At 44.8% G+C, this 19,296-nt stretch overlaps 2 protein-coding genes across 3 annotated transcripts in view; both read left to right on the top strand.

Annotated features, from left to right (window-relative positions):
• LOC125319954 (leucyl and cystinyl aminopeptidase) overlaps positions 1-2,667 on the top strand; it is a 54,904-nt gene extending 52,237 nt beyond the window's left edge. For both annotated transcript variants that reach the window (XM_048291785.1, XM_048291784.1), the window contains 2 exons: positions 915-996; positions 2,005-2,667. In XM_048291785.1, coding sequence (XP_048147742.1) covers positions 915-996; positions 2,005-2,136 — 214 coding nt within the window. In that variant the 3' untranslated portion in view covers positions 2,137-2,667. The remainder of the gene's footprint in view (positions 1-914; positions 997-2,004) is intronic.
• A 7,071-nt stretch (positions 2,668-9,738) lies between these two features.
• LOC125320177 (acrosin-like) lies at positions 9,739-12,230 on the top strand. The gene is made up of 5 exons (XM_048292217.1): positions 9,739-9,949; positions 10,268-10,480; positions 10,784-11,049; positions 11,329-11,465; positions 11,859-12,230. The coding sequence occupies exons 1-5, from the start codon at positions 9,888-9,890 to the stop codon at positions 12,174-12,176; spliced, it is 996 nt and encodes a 331-aa protein (XP_048148174.1). The 5' UTR covers positions 9,739-9,887; the 3' UTR covers positions 12,177-12,230.
• Positions 12,231-19,296: the final 7,066 nt, after the last annotated feature.

Below are 19,296 nucleotides of genomic sequence, written 5' to 3'. Positions count from 1 at the left end.
ATAAAAAGATTCATATTAAAATAGTAAATAATGTTTTAAAATCAGAGGTTACAAACATAACTTGCTACGTAAGTTTTGAAGTCTCACCAGTTGTTGATGGGACTTTGGAGCTTCCTAGAACCTCAGCATAATTCTAAACAATCTTGATCTTAATTTTTCTTGAAAGGTTGCTGTCTCTAAGATGATTGGTTCAGTTGCAGGATATTTATGTGGATCAGATGGATTCAGAAGATGATCCAGAGAATTAATTCAGCATTTATTTTTTCTGCATTGTTACAGCACTCCTAAAACCACGTAACCAAAATATCCCACTTGCTTCAGAAATCTGTTCTCTTTAACTGGGTTTGAAGGGTACCCAGCAGGAAAGCTGACCCCCCCCAAGTCTTCAAAATCTAACAGTACTAGAAACCTGTATTTCTAAATCCCAGCTTTGATTTTAAACAGTTTCACATTACTAAAAAAGTTTCTCCTCAGTGAAAACTTCTGCTCTAGGAAGCCCTTCCTAACCAATATTACAAAGTTACTTCACTTGAAACGAAACCTGGTTGCAAGTTCAATTATAGTAGAGCTTTAGAACACATACATACCACAAATACGGATCTTGATATTCATTGTATGGTGTCCTCAGTTCTTTACTATTTGACTTGTGATAGAAGTTTGAAAATTTTCCATGGCTTTTGCTCTTATGTTACATTTTTAGAGGGAATAGGGAGCTAGAGGCTTGGATTTCTAGGACGGTATATTTCTTTTGAAAAATAAGGTTTGTAGTTGTAATGTAAGGTACTGAATTTAAGTGCTTTTAATAATTTCCAACTGCTAAACAAAAAAGTAGAAATAGTAAAAAAGAATGTATACATTTACCAAAACTCCATCTTAAAGTGTCTCCTAGCTGAAAATACTTGTTTGTCTTTCAGGTTTCACCTAGGCTCATATACTATCCAGAATATCATTAGCTGGTCAACTTCTCAGTTTGCAACGAAGGCACATCTGCTTGAGGTTGGTGGCTCAATCTACCAGAAAGGGGTATCTTCTCGTGCCAATGCTGTTTTCATTTAGTTGAACGATGATGAATACACATGTTCACATGTTATTTATATCCTCGACACCCTTTTGTGAGGATATACATCAGTTGCTTTCCCTATTCCAAACACGGCAAATATATCCATAAACACTGGGAGATTATATACTGAGTCTGTGACAGAGTTGCATTACAGGGTTGAACACAGTTATTGGTTTATACTGTTGTGTTTTCCTATGCACTGGAACACACTGTCTCACAAAATAATGATTTGATCTGTATATAATTTTGGTCTAGAATTTGTAAACAAGCTATGCTTTTTGTACCTCTGAAATGTGATACATTTTTATGTGCCATAAAAATGGCTTTATGCTGTTTTTTCCTGTCAGCAATCCCAAAGAGTTATAGTGGAAATTGAGTATCAGTCAATAATTGTTTAATAGCTTTTAGAAAGCTCTGTCATCTTCTCTAACAAGGTCTTGAAGTTCATATATCAAGAATCATTCAAGATTTAGTCTAATGTTTTCATTCAGATAATTTGGTAGATAGTTGTTAATGGTTTGACCTATAATACTTTAACTGTTAGCATTGACAGGTATAATGATGATTGGGTGTGGGGGCTGTTGCAGAATGCTGAAGAGGGTTGCTTGCAACAACCAATTCTGTGTCACAGAATAGGACTCATTTTCCAGAACTCTGCATACTCTCTGTTGGCTTTGTGATATGGTAAATCAATTTCTGTTTATTGGTGAAATGATATATTGAAAATATATAAGATATATATTATGGCTGCTGTATTCATGAAAAATGCTTTTCTTTCATTTTGGGAGCTCCTTTGAGAGGTTTACTTACTGCATAGATACAAACAATTCTCAAAAATTGATTTTCTGCAACATGTGTGTAGCCTTTGCTACTGAACCTATTTGTCTGGGTTGTGTTGATTTTAATTAAGATCTTCTTTTTCTTTCTTTTTTCTTGCTATGCAGGTCAAGTCATTTTTTGAGTCAAAGTCAGAGGAGAGTTCTCAACTGCGTTGTGTAAAAGAGGCAATTGATACAATTCAGCTCAATATCCAGTGGATGGAGAGAAACTTGGCAAAGCTACAAGAACTGCTATAGTACATATAATACTGTGCTGTGTCAGCCATTTAGGAGCTCTGTGAGCAGTTACTGTGTTTCATTTGCAAAAGCCAGGGTGAAACCAGGCATCACTGCAACATTGCACTATTAAGGAGTCTAGATAGCTCAGGGCATGTCTCAGATAAATTTTTATTTTCCTTGAAGCATTTTTGAGCAATATGTAAGTATTTACCCTGAAACTGTTTTCATCTATAGACCAAACATCTGCACAAATGATTAAATATAATTTTATATGTTAAACTTACGCCCTTTCTTTTGGAGTTGTGTTATAATTTCTTGGCGGTGGGTTAATATTGGCAGTCAGGTAAGAAAGAAAGAGTTACCGTGAACTGTTACTATTTTGCAGACTGCTCATTGAGCAGTAGATTTTTGTTCTTAATGCAAAACTGTATGTGGTTTCCACATTTGTAGATATAGAAGCTGTTGTGAAACAGAATTGTATTTCAGGTATGTAAGTAGTAGTGAATGTTACAAAGTTTGAGAGGTGAAATAAATACAATTCCAATTTGATTTAAGTTTGGATTTTTTATTTTCATGGTGTTCTTTAGGAATTACACGTAAAAAAATAAATCTTGTGCTAATAGTATACAATTTGATATATAAAGTGGCTGGATAGTAGTATGGAAAAGAAGAAACAGAAAGCAAAACCAAGTGTTTTAGATATGGGATTTCCAGGAACAATGGTGTGACTTTGGAACTTCTACTCTGAATTTATCAGAGAGTTTTGAGAATCTCATCATTAATCATCAAACTTTAACTGATTTTGCTGTATTGGTCTCTGACCAACTGCACAAAATTGTATTTTTTCATGTTGGTTCATCTTTTAGACTGACTACTGATTTGTGCCCTTTTGATGACTGACTTCCAATTTCACCACTTGTTGCAGAGGATTTGCAGTTGATAGATACGTCAGTCACTTCATTTTTGTAAACTTCTGGTCTTTCATTGCCTTGCAAATCACAGTATAATGTGTCATCATTGCTCACTCTTTATGGCATTAGTTTTAGGAAAGCTTCTAATTTAGATTTTAATGATTTGTTTTTCTAATACTGTGAAAAATCTTGTGAGACAAATCCTCAAACTCCCTTAAAGAATAGGAGCTAAAACCCTAATGTGCTCCACTAGAAAGGCAAATACCTGCAGTGCAATCTGTGTCTTTCAGAAGTGGTGAAAAAACCCATTTTGGAGGTATAGTATATATGTACAGTACATGCAAGAGTAAGCATACTTTTTTTCCTTTTCATTTCACTACCAATGTATCTTTTGTGGATTCATAGAAGCAGATTTAGAACTGTTGTTAAATTATGAAATGAGAATTGCAATTAAGTATATTCTTGGAGTTTTTATACTGTCATGTGTTATTACTTTGATTCCTCCTTTATTTTAAATCTTTGAAATTCTACAGAAATACTATTTCCGTCTTTGAGTATTTGTATGTGTGTGTGTGTATATATATACACATATATTTATATATCTCAGCTTTTTCTCCCTAATCACTTCTTAAATTAAATTAGAAGTCAGTGGTAAACTTCCACTTTTCTATCCTTTCTTTCCTCTCACATGTGTTTTATTTCATCCTTGGCCACAGTACTGAGTCTTTAAAAATTTAAAATCAAAACTGTGGAAGAGGATCCCATCTTCTTCCTGATTTCTGCTCTAGAATATTAAAAATCTACTATTCTATTAAAATGCTTTAGTGATAACTATGGAGAAATAACATGGAGCTGAGTTTTAGACAAGAAGGTGTACCAAAAAATTCTGGAAAGTTGGGGAGGTTTTTTTCATTTTACTATTTGTTGCATATGCATACTTTTGTCAGTTGTAGAGGTTTTTAAATTGTTTTTCTGTTAGGGAATCTCCAGCCCTATTAATAAGTTGTAGTGGAGACAGCTTCTTCCATGAGAAGAGCTTAAATATAATTCTCCTTTTTTGAGGGTATTGGGAATTGATGAAGACTGAATGGCTAAGACCTCGTGCAAGGCAGACAGCCTTTGCGGGCAAGGCTCATGTTGGACATGGGCTTCGGGCAGGGTGAGGTGTCAGTGCAAGACAAAGAGCAGAAACTCAGTGTTAGGAGGGCTGTGAAAAAGCCACCAAGGGAAGGTGAGGACTGCCACTCCTCCCTGAGAGCCAGAGAGAGTTGGGTGTCCCATTAGTTGGGTTCTGGTTAGGGTTGGTATGAGGGTTAAGCTTAGCCATAGGTGCAGAACAAAGACTTGAACTGTTCAAGCTGCCCCAGGTAATGCAAGATTACATAAGTATAACAAAGTAGTACTTAGTAAGTGAGACTACCAAGTGTAGGACATGAAATACTGGGGGCTGTACAAATAGGCTGAAGTGTAGTAAGCAGATGTTTCCGTGGATGCCTTAGGAATTGACCTAATGAGCCAGCTTAGCAGTGCTTGAGAGATGACTCCAGAATTTAAAGATCTAGCAGGACTTCTGAAGAAGGATGTGTTCTTGGGACAGGGGTAATTGGGGAGTGAAGGGCGCTGTAACAACCCAAGCTTGGCCACTCCCAGAGGGATGTGGCTCCGACATTACCTTCAGTGTCTTTGATGCTATTGGAACAATTGTCCAGCTGCATCCATTCATTGGTGATGCAGCTCCTCAGCTCAGAGGCTGTGCAAGGACAGAGTGGCCACGTAGGATACTGTCTTTTACCTCCTCTTCAGCTCTGAGTCTCCAACCTCTTTGTTAAAGCTCTGAGGTGGCAAGAGGAGAAGGCTCCTCACATTAGCACCTGCAGCTGCAGAAGCTTTGTGTTCCAGCAAGCAGAAAGCAGAGCCCAAGGGTACTGCCAGCGTAGACACTTCTCTCCCATCACAACCAGCAGCAGGGATTTATTTACCTTGCCATTTCTTTCTACTCAGCATGTTCAGCCTCTTTCATACAGATCTCATCCAGTTCAGAGAACAAGTCATGAGGGATGTGCTGCTCATCCTGCTTGGTCCTGAGGATGAACTGTACCCCCTGGGATGGGGTGTCTGGGGATAGAAGACAAAGCTGCATCCTGTTACTGTGGCTATCATGCTAACATGCAAAGTGGGCATCAGATGGGCACCAGTTCAGCCATAAATATTGGGCTTACCCCTAGGTCTGTGCAGGCTTGACCAGAGCCATGGAGAATAAACATCTGTTTCACCTCTGCATAAGGATAGACTGCTTCCCCCACATTTCCATTTTTAAAGGCAGGATCCCTCTAAGGAAGATGGATTTATCAAAATTATGCATTTAAACTACTTTAAATAAAATAAAAGTTTAGAAGTTTGGAAAAAGATCATCTTGCTAAACAATGCCACTTTCCCTCAGAACAACTAGCCACGTGGACCTGCTTGCAGAAGACCTCATGTAGTGCCCACATAGCCCTAAGGAGGTTAGTGAATGATGTGGATTGTTACAGTGGTAGTCTGCTCTGTTGAAGCAAAATCCTCCTCTTTCTGATGCTTCCAGCTATGGGGTTCATGATGCCAATGGCTCTGCCTGACCAGTGGTATCTGCACACCCTTGCACAGGATTCCGTGCAAAAAAGTCTGCAAAAAAGTAGCATTCATTCTTGGTATTGGGGAGACAGTTGATGCAGAAACCACAGTTAAATTAGTGCATCAATCCAAGGAGGACATACCAACTTATCTTGATTTAATTTTCACTGTATCCCTCAATGGTACAGACTTGTCCTTTCTTCCAAGTCCATTTTGCTCAAGCTTTGCAACACGTGCTGGCAAGAGGTGTTCCTGAAATTATGAAACCTCTTCCCAAATTTCAGCTTTGGCTGGACAACTCAGGTTTGTTCATGACACAGCAGGTATTTTTTAAATATTTGCATGGCACAAGGCGACAAGGTCAAATCAGTCCCATAACAATGAACTCAAGAAAAAAAAAAAAAAATCACAGACCAAGGTCTGCAGGCATCACACCATTCTTCTGACCTCTCCAAGGTAGGAGCAGCCTCTGTGAGAAATCGAACTATGAATTATCCAGCTCTGGGGTCAAGGCTCACAGCAGAGCCTCTGGGGAGGCTTTCCCCTTTGGTTTAAAAGCTGTAATATTTTTTAAAGCCTGTGGAAATAACTCTGCTTATTCATGTAGTATCATGGCACATTTTGCTGCACATGCTGTAACACTGCACAACTGGTGTAGGGACTTTGTGCAATGGACAAACACGCTACTGGTGGCCCTTCTACCAGGATCTCAGCAGAGACTCCCCTTTTGACTCCTCATACCGAATATTGACAGCCTTGCTCATCATTCCCCAGTTAGTTGCTGCCTCTTCATCTGTATAGCAGGAGGAAAGTACAAGCTGGGGCTGGGTGTGTACAGCTCCCTTATGTCCTCCTAAGCATCATCCACCCCTGCGTCCATTCAAGTCCATAACCATTACACCTCTGAATGCTTTCTCCTCCGGGCACAGTTCTAAAAACACGGACTTGTAGTTTTTCCCATACCCATATAAAACAGCCCATGACATCACCTGTAATGTATGCATTGGGAATCTGAAAGTATTTATTACAGAGGGAGAGGCTGAGAGTTTCAGACCAAAAATAAATCTCCTGCCTTGTTCCTGCACTTCCTAAGGGTGAGAAAAAAAAGGGTGGGGCGGGGGTGGGGGAGGGGGTGGAATTTCCAAACTGGGAGAAAAAACCAAACCAAAGCAAAACCAAAAACCTGCAGTTTTGACCACAGCAAGTTTCAGTCTCCAAACGTTTCTCCAAAGTTCCAAACTTCTCCAAAGTTTCAGTCTCTTGCAAGCCTCCCCAGATCAAGCTTGGTCACAGGACATGGCCATTAACAATAAAAGCTCTCAAGAACCTGCAAGGGTGAAACTTCAGCCCAATGAGGTTCAGACTTCCCTTGGTGCAAACACACTTTCCATGGAAAACCTTTCTGCTTTTTCTCCTCTTTTTCTCCTCTTTTTCTTCTCTTTTTCTCCTCTTTTTCTCTCTTTTTTTTCTCTTTTTCTCCTTTTCCTTTTGCAAAAGCCAAAGAGCTCATGCCCACCTCACCCAAAATACCATTGCTGGCACTGCATGAAGAATATTTCTGCCTTAAAAGCCAAAGAACTACAGCAACAAACGGAAGTAGTTTTGCTTCTCTTTCCCCCTGTAACCAAGGCAGGGGAAGGGGATTACCAGATTTACTGAGTTCAAAGAAACAAAAACCCAGCCACATCTCTCGCTCAAGTCCAACTGCAGCTTGAAGACGGGCAGCCTGGAGCCTTAAGCATGCTAAGGAATGTGAAAAACGAGGTTTGCTCTCCTGTGAGAATTTAAAGAGTTTAATATAAAGACAATAAGAGACACATAAAATAAAGCAAAGGGATAACGGCCAGGTGCCTTGGCGCTCTGCCAAGAGCACACCTGATGCTCGAGGTGAGTCCTTTTTATACCATTTTTACTGTCTGTTCTCTATTCATATTAAAACTTTTCCCGGAGCTGTTCTGCATGGCCACTCCTTGGTTCTGCCTTTTTAGAGCATGCGTAGTCTTCTGCCTTGTGGTTTTATTTCTTTTGATTCTTGGGGTTGGGCTCGCTAGGTAAGAGTCGATGGTAGGGTGGATCTCTTAATTCTCCAGACAGTCAGGGCGGATTGCAGCTTTGGGCCTCTTTGCCCCCCGGGCAGAGCGGTGATAGCGGCTCTCGGACCCTCCTGGCCGCCGTTCTCCGGGCGGAGTAGCCTTTGGGCCCTTTTGTTCTCTGGACAAAGTGTTGATTAGCAGCTTCTCGGGCCTCATCCTCTGCTCGCTTGGACGTTATCTTACTTGCTCACACTTGCTAACATTCTTGCTAAAAAGAGAGAAAACTACATCCACACAGCAAAAAGCATTTCTAACATTATATAATATCTACCTTAATACTTTGCAAGAAGCCAATATTATAATATATGTTTATAACAGGAAGGATTGATTGGCTGCAGTTCAGGTTGCAGTGGACCACAACCCTTTCCTGCTGGGGCAGTGCCTGCTGATCCAAAGGCAGCCTCAGTGCCAAAGGCCCACTCTGTCCTGCCCACACTCCTCCTCCACATGTGCGCAATGGCTGATGGTGACTTTGTCGCTGTGGAAATGAAGTGGCCTATTTTCACAGATGAGCATGTTTGCAGTCCCACTCATTCTCCTGTGCGAGGCAAGGCCTCCCTGAGACAGCACCTGCAAAATGCAGCTGTGGGCAGGCAAGTCAGGCAGGAAGATAAAGGGCCCTCCAAAGGGCTGGAACTGTGCCCACTCAGAGGAGGGAAAGGGTGCAGTGGAAGGAGGGAACACAGGTCCTAGGGGCTTCTGGGTCTGGGGGACAGCTGCTGGAAATGCACTGTTGTCTTAGGCTGCTAGCATCTGATCCTTCTGTGTGTGTGCTGTACAGCACACCAGGGAACTTGAAACTGGACTCTGGATATCTGGGCAGGAACATTCTATCTCCCTGGTCTTCCTTGAACTTCATCAAAGGAAAGCTAAGGAAATTGGAATTTGATCATCAAGGAGAGGAACTTGTTGGCTGTAACTGAAATAGCAGTCCAGTGCATAGCCTCTGCTGTACCTCTTGAAATAAGGGTAAGCTGTTTAGCAGTCAAATGGAAGCAACTAAATAAACAGGCTCAGCTGTAAAGGGACTCCACTTCTGTAGAAGGAATATTACTTTTAATTAGAGTTCTTCACAGTTACTTTTCTAAACGACACCAAAAAAACTTGGGCCTTGAGACAGTTACATTTGTTTAGATGATTTTCCTGTCTCAAGCAAAGCAAATGAAAACAATATCACAGATTGTTTTAAAATCAGAATGTGTATTGCTTTTAGTTGTTGTTGCTGCTGCGAATTCTGTTAAGAGTTTTGGATGACAAGCAAAGTCTTATATCACTGGTACACTACGAGCACCGGTTGCCCAGAGAAGCTGTGGATGCCTGTCGTGGGTTGCAGTGTATTCTATTACCATCCTCAGGAGCTGTTGAAACCAGGTGGGGCAGTGTTTCCTTGCCTCCTCCCCCCAGACTATTTTCTGTTAATGAGCCTAATCAACACTTGGCCTCATGACTCATCACCCCACTGTGAGATGCTCCACCCAAGCATCCCATCTGGATATAATCTGAGACTGAACACCAGAGACAAGCCTTCCCACTGGATTTCCAGAGGACAGGAGCTACATAGCCACCACTGGACCTTCTGAGGAGGAGCAGACCCTTTTTCTACAGGATCGCCACTTCGGGAGGACTGCAGCCACCATTTTCCCAGATTGCTACCACCACCCTGACTAACAGGGTGCCAGGTTGTATCCTAACTCTGTCAGTTTAACCCAGTGTTGTCCGCTTTTATTTTTTTTTTCCTTCCCCCCTCCTTTTATTTCCCTATTAAATTGTTATTCTGACTTGGTGTCTCCCACTAGTTTGTTTTCAAACTAGTACAATGCCCCATTCCTTTTACTGTATAAGGCCAGCTTGGATGGGACATCAAGCAACCTGGTGTAATGGAATGTGTTCATGTGCATGGCTGGGGCTTAAAACTAGTTGATTCTTAAGGTACCTTCCAATTCAGACCTTTCTGTGGTTTTATGACTCTATGTTGCCCCTCCCCCCACCTCCAGAGGCCAGCACCATACCCAGAACATGGAACAAGCTCCTCTGTGACATCAGCCCCAGGGCCAAGTACAATGTGGGCAATGAAGTGCTGTGGGCACTACCTTGGCAGAGGCACTGGAGGTGAGAAGTCCTCGTTCTTTGCAGCTGACCTGTGTTTCTGACAGCAATGATTTTGCTCTGCATCCTCATCCTACTGGCTCTCTGCGGGTCTGCACATGGCACCTGTGGGTAAGTAGCCCCAGATTCTGTGGGGAGACCCAGGCAAGGCTTAGGGGGTTCTCTGAGGATGCCCACTTGCCACCCGTGGCCATACCACAGCTTCCGAAACCCTGGGTGGGAGCCTCAGTTTATTACCAGCGTCTGGGCTGCTGGCACAACTTGTCTATGGGGCTCAAGCAGAAACAGGCAGACAGACGCATGCCCCAGGCAGTTCCCTGGCCCTGCTAGCTTTGCAACCAAAGCCTTGTGGGAAGGGAAGCTGGCTGACCTTCAGCTTGCACAGCAGCAAGCCTTTGCACAGGACAGTAATGATTTTTCTGCTTACAGAGGGATCTGTGGGCTCCGGCCCATGCATGCTACCTTTGGCTCATCACGCGTCGTAGGTGGCACAGATGTCCTGCCAGGGTCTGGGGCCTGGGCTGGAATTGCCAGTATCCGTTGTTTCTGGAAACCACCAATATCCGTGCATGTCTGTGGAGGGACCCTCATTGACGCACAGTGGCTCCTCACAGCTGCCCACTGCTTTACCAACATAACAAAGTAAGGAGGACCTGGGCATGGAGATATCCCCACAGCACCACGGTGTGCTACTCCCATCCCATTTCCTTGCAGTGTGCCTAGTGCCAGGGCATTGCAGAGCCCAGCTGAGAGACTGCTCAGGGAGAAGACTGGGCTCATGCCGCTGCTTCCTAGCAGCATCCAGCTTAATGTATCTCGAGCCTACTTTCACTCTTTGTAGTGCTGTTTTCCTCTCTGCCCCAGGAAGAAGAAGGCAGAGAAGTGCTGGGCTGTAACAGCACATGATTTTACTCCCTCTCATGCCTCTCTCCATCTGCCTTCCAGTCCCATCAGCGAGTGGGCCGTGGTGCTTGGGGCCACCTCGTTGGGTCAGTCAGGCCATGAGGTGGAAGTGCGTCGGATTAAGCGGCTGATCATTCATGAACTCTATGTTCCTAAACTTGAGTATAACGACATCGCCTTGCTGGAATTGGACCGGCCAGTCCTGTGCAGCTCCTCCATTCAGCTCGCCTGCCTGCCTGGTCCCACAGTGAAAGTGTCAGAGCTGAAAAACTGTTACGTTGCTGGCTGGGGTGACAGGATTGTAAAATGTGAGTTCCCATAAAGGACCTGTACCCTGAGGGCAAGCTTGGCACACCAGGGAGAGATGGCTGGGGCTTCCTGACAGCAGAGGCCAAAATGAGAGTTGGGCTGTGGGACGTATGCCTCCGGAGAGATGGGTCTGGCCTGCTGCCCAAAGCCAGACAGCAGTGACACAGCACTCCAACGCCTCTCTGGAGGCAGAGCCAAGCCCTAGGGAAGGACTTCACATACAGGCTAGGAGAATGGGCAAGGAGCTGCTTGGAGCTCATTCCTTTCTCTGCTCACAGCTTCAGGTAGAGATATCCTGCAGCAGGCCAAGGTCCAAGTCGTCAATAACAAGCTCTGCAACAGCAGCGACTGGCTGCAGGGGTACATCTATGACTTCCATGTGTGTGCTGGGCAGGGCGGCGTTGGCACCTGCCAGGTAGGAGTGTGCTATGCATCCCTCAGCACCCAGCAGTGTGGGCGGCCCCATCACACCACCCACGCACAGCCAAGCCCATGCTTTCCCTGGTGCCAGCAGCCTTCCCAGCCCCAGCTCCGCACTGCCGCTGGAGTTTCCACTCCCTTTCCCATCCATGGGTCCTTGCTCAGTGAAGTCCAGATGCCAACATCCAAGCACAGGGAGACAGAGAGCCCTACCTTAAAGGCCCCCAACCTGCTCCCAAGGGTGTCAAGGTTCCGCAGGCTCCAGCACTCGAACAGAGCTTTGCTCTGGTGGGAATCCAGTTCTGACAGGCTCGGAGAGCAAAGGAGCTAAGTCTAACTGCTGAGAGGGGCTCCCAAAAGCACCTTTATCCTCTCTGCTCTGCTTCAGGGTGACAGCGGGGGGCCTCTTGTCTGCCAAAGCAAACATGGTGACTTCTTCTGGCAAATTGGTGTGACCAGCTGGGGAGTAGGCTGTGCCAGACCTAAACGGCCTGCAGTCTCCAGCTCCACTCAGTACTACTACAGCTGGATCCAGGCCATGATGAGAAAAAAGCCAGCAGTTACTCCAGTGCCAGCCTACACAACCCCCTTGCAGACGCTACCTCCAAAACCAATGCAGCCCTGTCCATTTTCACGTGAAAAGCTGCTGAATTTCTTTAATCTGCTGAAGGAGATCTTGAAGTTCCTAAAGGAAAAAATGTTTTGAATGGCAGAATGGACCAGCTGCAGTTCAGGCTGCAGCGGACCACAACCCTTTTGTTCTGAGTTATATTAATTTGAATTTTATTGAACTGAATAAAATTTTAAATTGTAAGCAAAAAAAAAAAAACCAAAACAAACTTGTATTTTCTGTTCTGGGAATATTCTGCATCCAAATTCTGTAAAATCCTTCTGGCTTGATCATTGCCCAAGCAGCCTGAACTCAGATATCCCTTTATCCTCATCTAGGAAGAACTTGGCCTCACACTCCATTCTGTAGAGATCAATGCCTTCCCTACAGATCTTGATACCTCTACAGTGGACAAGTAGCATCTGACACCTTAAGTCTGCAACAACAAGTGCAAGAAACACAAGACTAGGAAAACGAGATAAAGGGCAAAAATGCCCTGCCAGTAAGAATGTGAAGCCCTTCACTCTCCTCTGTGCCCTAAGGATGACTTTTGTTCCTATCAGATGGTAACTGGGTTTTTTGACCAACGTAGAAACCTAAGCAGTAAAGAGTTAATGCATTGCTATGCCCCAATGCCCCAACAGTCATCAAGCAGGCAAGTTATAACAGGATGTGCCTGAAAAGGGGAGCCATATGAAGGTAAGGCAGAACTGTTCTGCAGCTGAATTTCCTGTTCCAGTCCATGGTGACCACACAACATAAAGGACAGCTTAAGTGTAGGAGTGGGGTCAAGGAGCAAGCAAGACCAATAGAGGGAGAATCAAGACCACCAAAAAACCTTCAAAGCCCCCCAGCCCATTTCCAGAAAGGTCCAGAATACTGGGCTGCACATGTTAATTCATTTGTATGAATAGTGAGGAATCTAATCCCAGGCTGGGGAAAGCTTACCTATAAAAATGTACCACCACAGAGGTTGGGTGGCATGCTCTCAGGACCCTGGACAGCTGTTGGCTGGATCAGTGCTGGACCCAGGACTGCAATCTTCTTTCCTCTCCTATCTATTTTCTCTCTCCCTTTTTCTTCCCTCTTTTCTTTTATGCTTTTTCTTCTCATACTATTAGAAGATAGAGGCAAAGCATATACCAATTGCCATATTGAGTGTGTAGTTTGTTAATAAAAATTTGTGAGCCCCAAAGTCTTGTCAGCAGGGAGAGAAATCTTCACTAGAGATCACCTGCACAGGTGATACTTGACCAGCATACCCAGCTGATATGCACAGTGCCTGCTAAGGCCACATTATCTTTTTGTCCACAGTGTTTACTTTGTAAGAAAATAACCTTGCCCTTATAAAAACTGCATTCAGTTAATGACATTTTCTGATTCAAGAGTGAACTTAAAAAGATAGAAAGGAAAAATCCAGCCCCCCTAGCCCTGAGATCTAATTAAAAATTCAGGACCTGAAAGGTATTGAACCACTTGACTGCCAGTATCTGTTTATCACAGACAGGAGTCTCAATCCTATACGTTTTCAACTGCCAGAGACCATCTTCCCAGGCTCTCAGAAAAGTCAGAGTGTGTCAAGCATGCCTGCAAGATCTGGAGGGCTGAGTCTCCCCGGGATGCTGGTGAGAACGGCACTAGGGCTCGGGAAGTCAGGAGGGTATCCTTCAGGATCATGGGCATTTCTTCCTCTCCTGCTTGGGACAGCAAGGGACCAAGGTTTCTCTGTTTTGTTGCACTGTGTGAGACACTTTGGTAGTGCCAGTGATGGGGAGCAGCTTCTCAGGACTCCTTGAATTACCATGGAGAACAGACAGAGCCATGGGAACAGAGTGGAGCTGCCCCATTTGCCATGATAAGCAAGAGGGTGTCGCTTATGTGATACCCTGTGGCCATGAGTTCTGCATGGGCTGCATCCTGCGTTGGGCAGAGAAGAAACCAGAGTGCCCACTCTGCAGAAGACTGATAGAGTCTGTCAGGTTTTTTCTGCAGGAACAAAAATACCTGGAGTGTGTCATCACACCCCAGGGAGAATCATCAGAGACCAGCAGCCAGGTTGGATCCAGCGCTGGATCCAGGCAGAAAGATCTCTTTGTCTCCTGGATGGGAACAGCTGCCAGTGCCCTGCAGCTGTTCTTCAGTCTTTGCAAGGGACACTCTCCCCAGCTAAGCAGGGGCCTGCAGGGTCCTCATGGTGGCTGGCAGTGAGACCAGTCTAGTATGCCCTATGCCTCTGTGATCCAGATGGGATGTAACAGGGCATCTCACCCCAGAAGAGCTTATCTGTTGCTTTTAGCTGGTGGAATAACAGAGCATCTTGCCCCAGAAGAACTTACCTGTTTCTCGCTAATCAGTGAAATAACGCAAACAGGACAAGCTGTCTTGTAGTGAGTTACTTTCGCACCATGGGAGTAACACTCCCAGCTGACAACAAACATTTTGCTGTGGAAGTGGTATCTGGAAAGATAAGCTGGAATTTCTCACTGACAGACACCTCACTTTAAACTACAAAAGCTACACAAAATTTTCACAAAGCAGGAAATCTTCTGCGCATTCCCTGGAAATATGTGGGATTTTCCCCCAAAGTGGGGACACCTGTTTTGTGGTTACTCCTCTGAGGCTGAGTGAAAGGATTTGGTGTACACTATCATTTCAGTGGTAAATTACATTTGACTCCTAAGCTATATTATTTCTTTTGCTAGCTTTAATATACGTACTGTAATATTGTGTGCTGTTCTATGTAACCTACTAGAAGTGCTTTTTGGTTTATACTGTAGTAAGTAACTCTGATTAAGGCCTTTTTTCTGTTATCTGCTGTCTATTCAATAAATAACTCATTTTATAAGTAGACCTGATCTGCCATCCTTAGAACTTGCAGGCCAGAGTGATTTTAGGTGTTGCCAATTTAAGCTGTTGCCAAAAATCTGAGTTTAAGGCAGGGCTTGCCTGAAGCTCCCACTTGATCCATGACAATGGGGAGGTCATGGTCCAGATGCTGCAGCCTCTCCTGGAGGAATACACAGAACAGCTGGTTGATGGCACTGTCAATTTCATTGTTGACCAATGCAGTGAGGAGGCCCAAAGGCTGCTGCACTCCCACACTGCTGGGAAGCAGGACAACAGCCCTGAGGCCATTTCCCGCTTCACCAGCTCCCAGGGAGAGGCTCCCACCTGGCATCCAGCCCCTGCCAGCAGCTCTGACGGCTCTGACATGGAGGACCAACCCAGCACATCAGAAGTTGCCCTCTGTGCCCTCTGCATCCTCCAGCCACCTGTGCAAATTGGTACAGAGCAGGTGCAGCTCCAGAAAGAGCATGGGGACGCAGTGGTGGCAAGTTCCTCTGCCCAGGGTGTTGCCTAATATCAGAAGAGAAAACTCTTGCAACAGCCTTAAAATAGTAAGAAAAAAAGCAGGTCTTTATTGGAAGCTTCCAGGTGCCCTCGTGGTCATGGGCACACTTGGCACCAGATTTCTATAATTTTTCTAAGTTTAGCAAATTAGCAAATCTAACAAATATTGTCCAATTAGAAGAGCACTTGGTTAGGTAATTTGCCCCCAGGTTCTGCCCCATTGGAGTTATTCCAGGGGCTTTCTTGTTATATCTTCTGTGTTCAAGTGGAAAACACAGTGTCCTTGCTAGCCTAAAGAGCAAGACAAAACAGTATTTAAGGAATGTGTTAGAAGGTTAGCTTACTGTTCTAAAAGGTAAGGGGAAAGGGTAGGAAAAGTACTAGAAGATACAACCATGTATTAGTAGTCTACAAATCTACAAATACATGAAAAATATATAGAAAGCAAACATCTTTAGGCATCAAGGGCAGCAGCCACAGTCCCACTGCTCCTTGTCAGGGCTGGGAACACTCACACCGGGGGCCCTGGCATGCCCGAAAGAGGAGGGCTGCTGGCCCCAGGATTCTCCCCAGCCATGCAAGCAACCACTTCACTGACAGAACTAGTAGGACTCTAGCACTGGAAAAAGGAAATTAATTATTTCCCTCACACAGTCTCTGGCTGTTGATTTCCCCCCCTTCTGGTGCCTTTCCCCTTCCCCTCATGCCCCACTGTGGCTGGCGCTTGCCTGTTAGGGAGGCAGGCTATTGAGAAAGTTGCAGTTGCAATGAGAGCTGTAGGTTGAGCTCTGGATGGGAGCCCAAGTCAAGAGGCCATGAACTGCCAACTCTTGGCACAGGAAAGGGCACAGAGACCTGTGGCACCAGCCAGGGAACTGGACACTGAGACACAGCAGGAGCTGAGACCCCCAGACTTCGGTGCTGTGAGGGTACAAAAGCCCAGGGGTCCCTTTGTTCACAGTCCCTCCTCAGAGGCACCAGCTCGAGCTGTTGTTATTTAGTTATTGCACCATGATTAAGCTATTTGAAGGACCTAGATGTCTGAGAATCTGCTGTGGGAAACCTGGGGTTGAGCTGGTAAGGAGTCCTGGTCAGACTGTGAGTGTGGGAGGTGTAGCTGTGAAGGGGCTTCAGTTCCAGCTCAGGTGGTGTGAATGTGACTGCCAGAGTGGCTTCTGGATGGTCAGACAGGGAACTTTCCTTAACAGCAGGGTTCAGGGCTGGATCCAGGTGAGACCAGGCCGTGAAAGGCCCTGTAGGTCTTTAGAAACAGCCAGCTGGATAGCAGCCTTTTGGGGAGAGCAGCAGGGAGGGTGGCATGGCCTGGCTGGAAGGTGCCTGGGCCTTACCTCCCATTTGGAAATGTCAGCCAGCCCACGACTCAGATTCCTGATCCTCTCCAAGACTGTCTTCTGCACAGCAGTGGTTTCAGAACTGGTGAAGTCCAGCAGCACCTGGAAAAAGAGAAGCTGCAGACGAGCCCTGGGAGCAAACACCTGCTCCAGCAGGAGCAGTGTGACTCTGCTTCTAGGCAAGACTTTCATGGTCCCTCAAGGCTTCCTCTGACCTTGAGCAAAGTCTTGGTGGGTTCCTGCTCCAGGAGTCCCTTGCCAACCATGTTGCAAGGCAGATGCCATCCTCTGCAGCCATTCTACTCCAAAAGAGCTTGGTGTCAGCCCCTGGTGCTTCCCCAGGGGAAGTGGGAAGTGAGCACCCTCCCCACAGCACATTGCCTGCCACCCAGGAGAGGGAAATCCCTCCTATCTAGGGTGAGGAACAGCCCTGAGACCCCCATTATTTTCACAAGCCAGAACTCAAAGATGCCATGCAGCACCTTATCGAGACTGGACGCAGGAGAGCTGAGTACCATTGCTTCCAGCATGGTGTTCACAGCTCTCAGGGTCTGCAAGGAAGACAGAGAGTGATGGCATTGATTCTGCTGTTCCTCCCCACCCTGGAAGACTGATCTGAACTCGCAGTGCTGGGTCAGGATGCACATGCTGCCTGGGAGAGAGACATGGGCAGAGAGTCTGCTGACTATATAAAAATACACAAATATCAATTTCAGTTTAAAAATTTAATTTATTGCAGATTGCTACAACTGTACTGCCTATATCTAAACATGCAAATATCAGTATATCTCTCTAAATATCCATACACCTCTAACTGTATAAGGACAACAACATAATACATCTATAAGTATAACTATATAGAGGGGGATCCCAGGTAGTTCATTTTCACAGGCTTTCCCCTGGTAGCTTCCTCCCATGTAGAGCAGCCCTTCTGGAAAGGTACAGCAGATGGACATCTAGGAAGCAAAGGAAACACTGAGTCAACACTGGGCCTTGTTTATGTCTCCCTCAGCAGCACACCCAGCAACAGTACTTCTATCAGTGACTAGAAAACATGGCCTGAAAGGCAGGTTCTCCCTTGGGAATTTGAGGCCTGCTGTTTACAGAATAGGGAGCTCTCCCAAGTTTTCAAAACTTTAAAGTTTTGAAGTACCCCAATAAAAGCTGCAGCACTAGCTCTGTAAATGGCACCCCCAAGAACTTTGAACAAAGACCTTCACACCTCATGAAAAGAACTCCAGCCTTGTTTCTTCTCTGTACTGACAAAGAGACCTCAGTCCTAATAGTAGAAACTGATGGGCATTGTGAGATGAGTTATTAACTAACATTGTTACCTGGGATCTAGAAACTGCCCTCTGAAGTCCGTAGCAGCTCCTCCAACAATTCTACCATCATCTATTGGATCAACTACTCTGATCTCCCCTTTCTGTGAAAGCTAGGCTCAACGTAGCTGTCTCAGTCATCACTAAAAACATGTGGACTCTCTTCTTACCAGGGTCCTCTGGCTCAAAGGAACTGTTCCCACAGCTCATGTTGCCAAGTGAAGCTCTCCTGCCACAACGTTCACAGGCTCACTTCCTGAAGACTCACACTGACCCAAAATATTCTCCTTAAAAGGAAAAAAAAAAAACCCCTTTAAACAGAAAGATATTCTCATTATCACCTGTTCAAGAATATTAGTCTCTTCTGCAAACAGCCTATCCATCAGTACCTTGAAGATGAATGATTATTCAGAGCCTGCAACATTTCCTTCTATTAAGGAAAAGAAGGCTTTTTTCTGCTATGTGTGAGTTTACAGAAGACAAAAGGGCATCACACTGGGTAATAAGACATGGATAATTGCAAAAAATCACACTGTCCACCTTGAGTCTGCTCTTACTCAAATATTGATAAGGCAATGCCTGTGTATATTAATAGAAATAGACATTTTTTGATGAAGCCATACAAAAATACGCAAAAAGGCTGGGTAAATACAGGAACTAAACACCCAGGGAAGTCTGGAAAGAGCCAAGAGTTAAAGACAGGAGATTTTTAACCAAAGGTGGGAAACTGTCAAACCAAAGGCCTTGTAGTCCGTGAACTACTCTTCAAACACAGAATAAGCCACAAGTCTTTAACCACTTCACATCCAGGACCAATATCGCGCTTCTTATCACATACATAAGTCATGAGGACTCAAAACCAAAACACCTGTTCCCCAACAACTCCTTGCCTCACACACTTAATCCCTTTATTCCTAAGGAGGAAGTCTGGACTCTAATTGCCAAAGCCTTCAACAATGGAAAATACATACCTCTCAAAACACTGTTCAAAAGCTGTCAAAACTGCCAAAGTTCAAAGTGCAGGTGAGACAATTCACTTAGTAGGCATCAAGGAAGGAGTCCTGCCACCTCTGTGTGCACTGGGACAAGGACGTGCTCCTCTCTACCCAGCACTGAGCAGAACAGCGTATTCCAGGCTGGAGTTTTGGGGGCAGATTTCATTGGAATATATATCTATCTGGAAAGACACCC

Source organism: Corvus hawaiiensis, chromosome Z (genome assembly GCF_020740725.1).
Source record: "Corvus hawaiiensis isolate bCorHaw1 chromosome Z, bCorHaw1.pri.cur, whole genome shotgun sequence".
In the NCBI taxonomy this organism is placed as follows: domain Eukaryota; kingdom Metazoa; phylum Chordata; class Aves; order Passeriformes; family Corvidae; genus Corvus; species Corvus hawaiiensis.
The sequence above is the reverse complement of the archived record's forward strand: the minus strand, read 5'-3'. Positions and strand labels throughout refer to the sequence as shown.

Coding starts and splice junctions, on each gene's coding strand:
- LOC125320177 (XM_048292217.1), top strand. CDS start 9,888: ATGATTTTGCTCTGCATCCTCATCCTACTGGCTCTCTGCGGGTCTGCA. Junction 9,950..10,267: donor TCTGCACATGGCACCTGTGG/GTAAGTAGCCCC, acceptor TTCTGCTTACAG/AGGGATCTGTGGGCTCCGGC. Junction 11,466..11,858: donor GCGGCGTTGGCACCTGCCAG/GTAGGAGTGTGC, acceptor GCTCTGCTTCAG/GGTGACAGCGGGGGGCCTCT.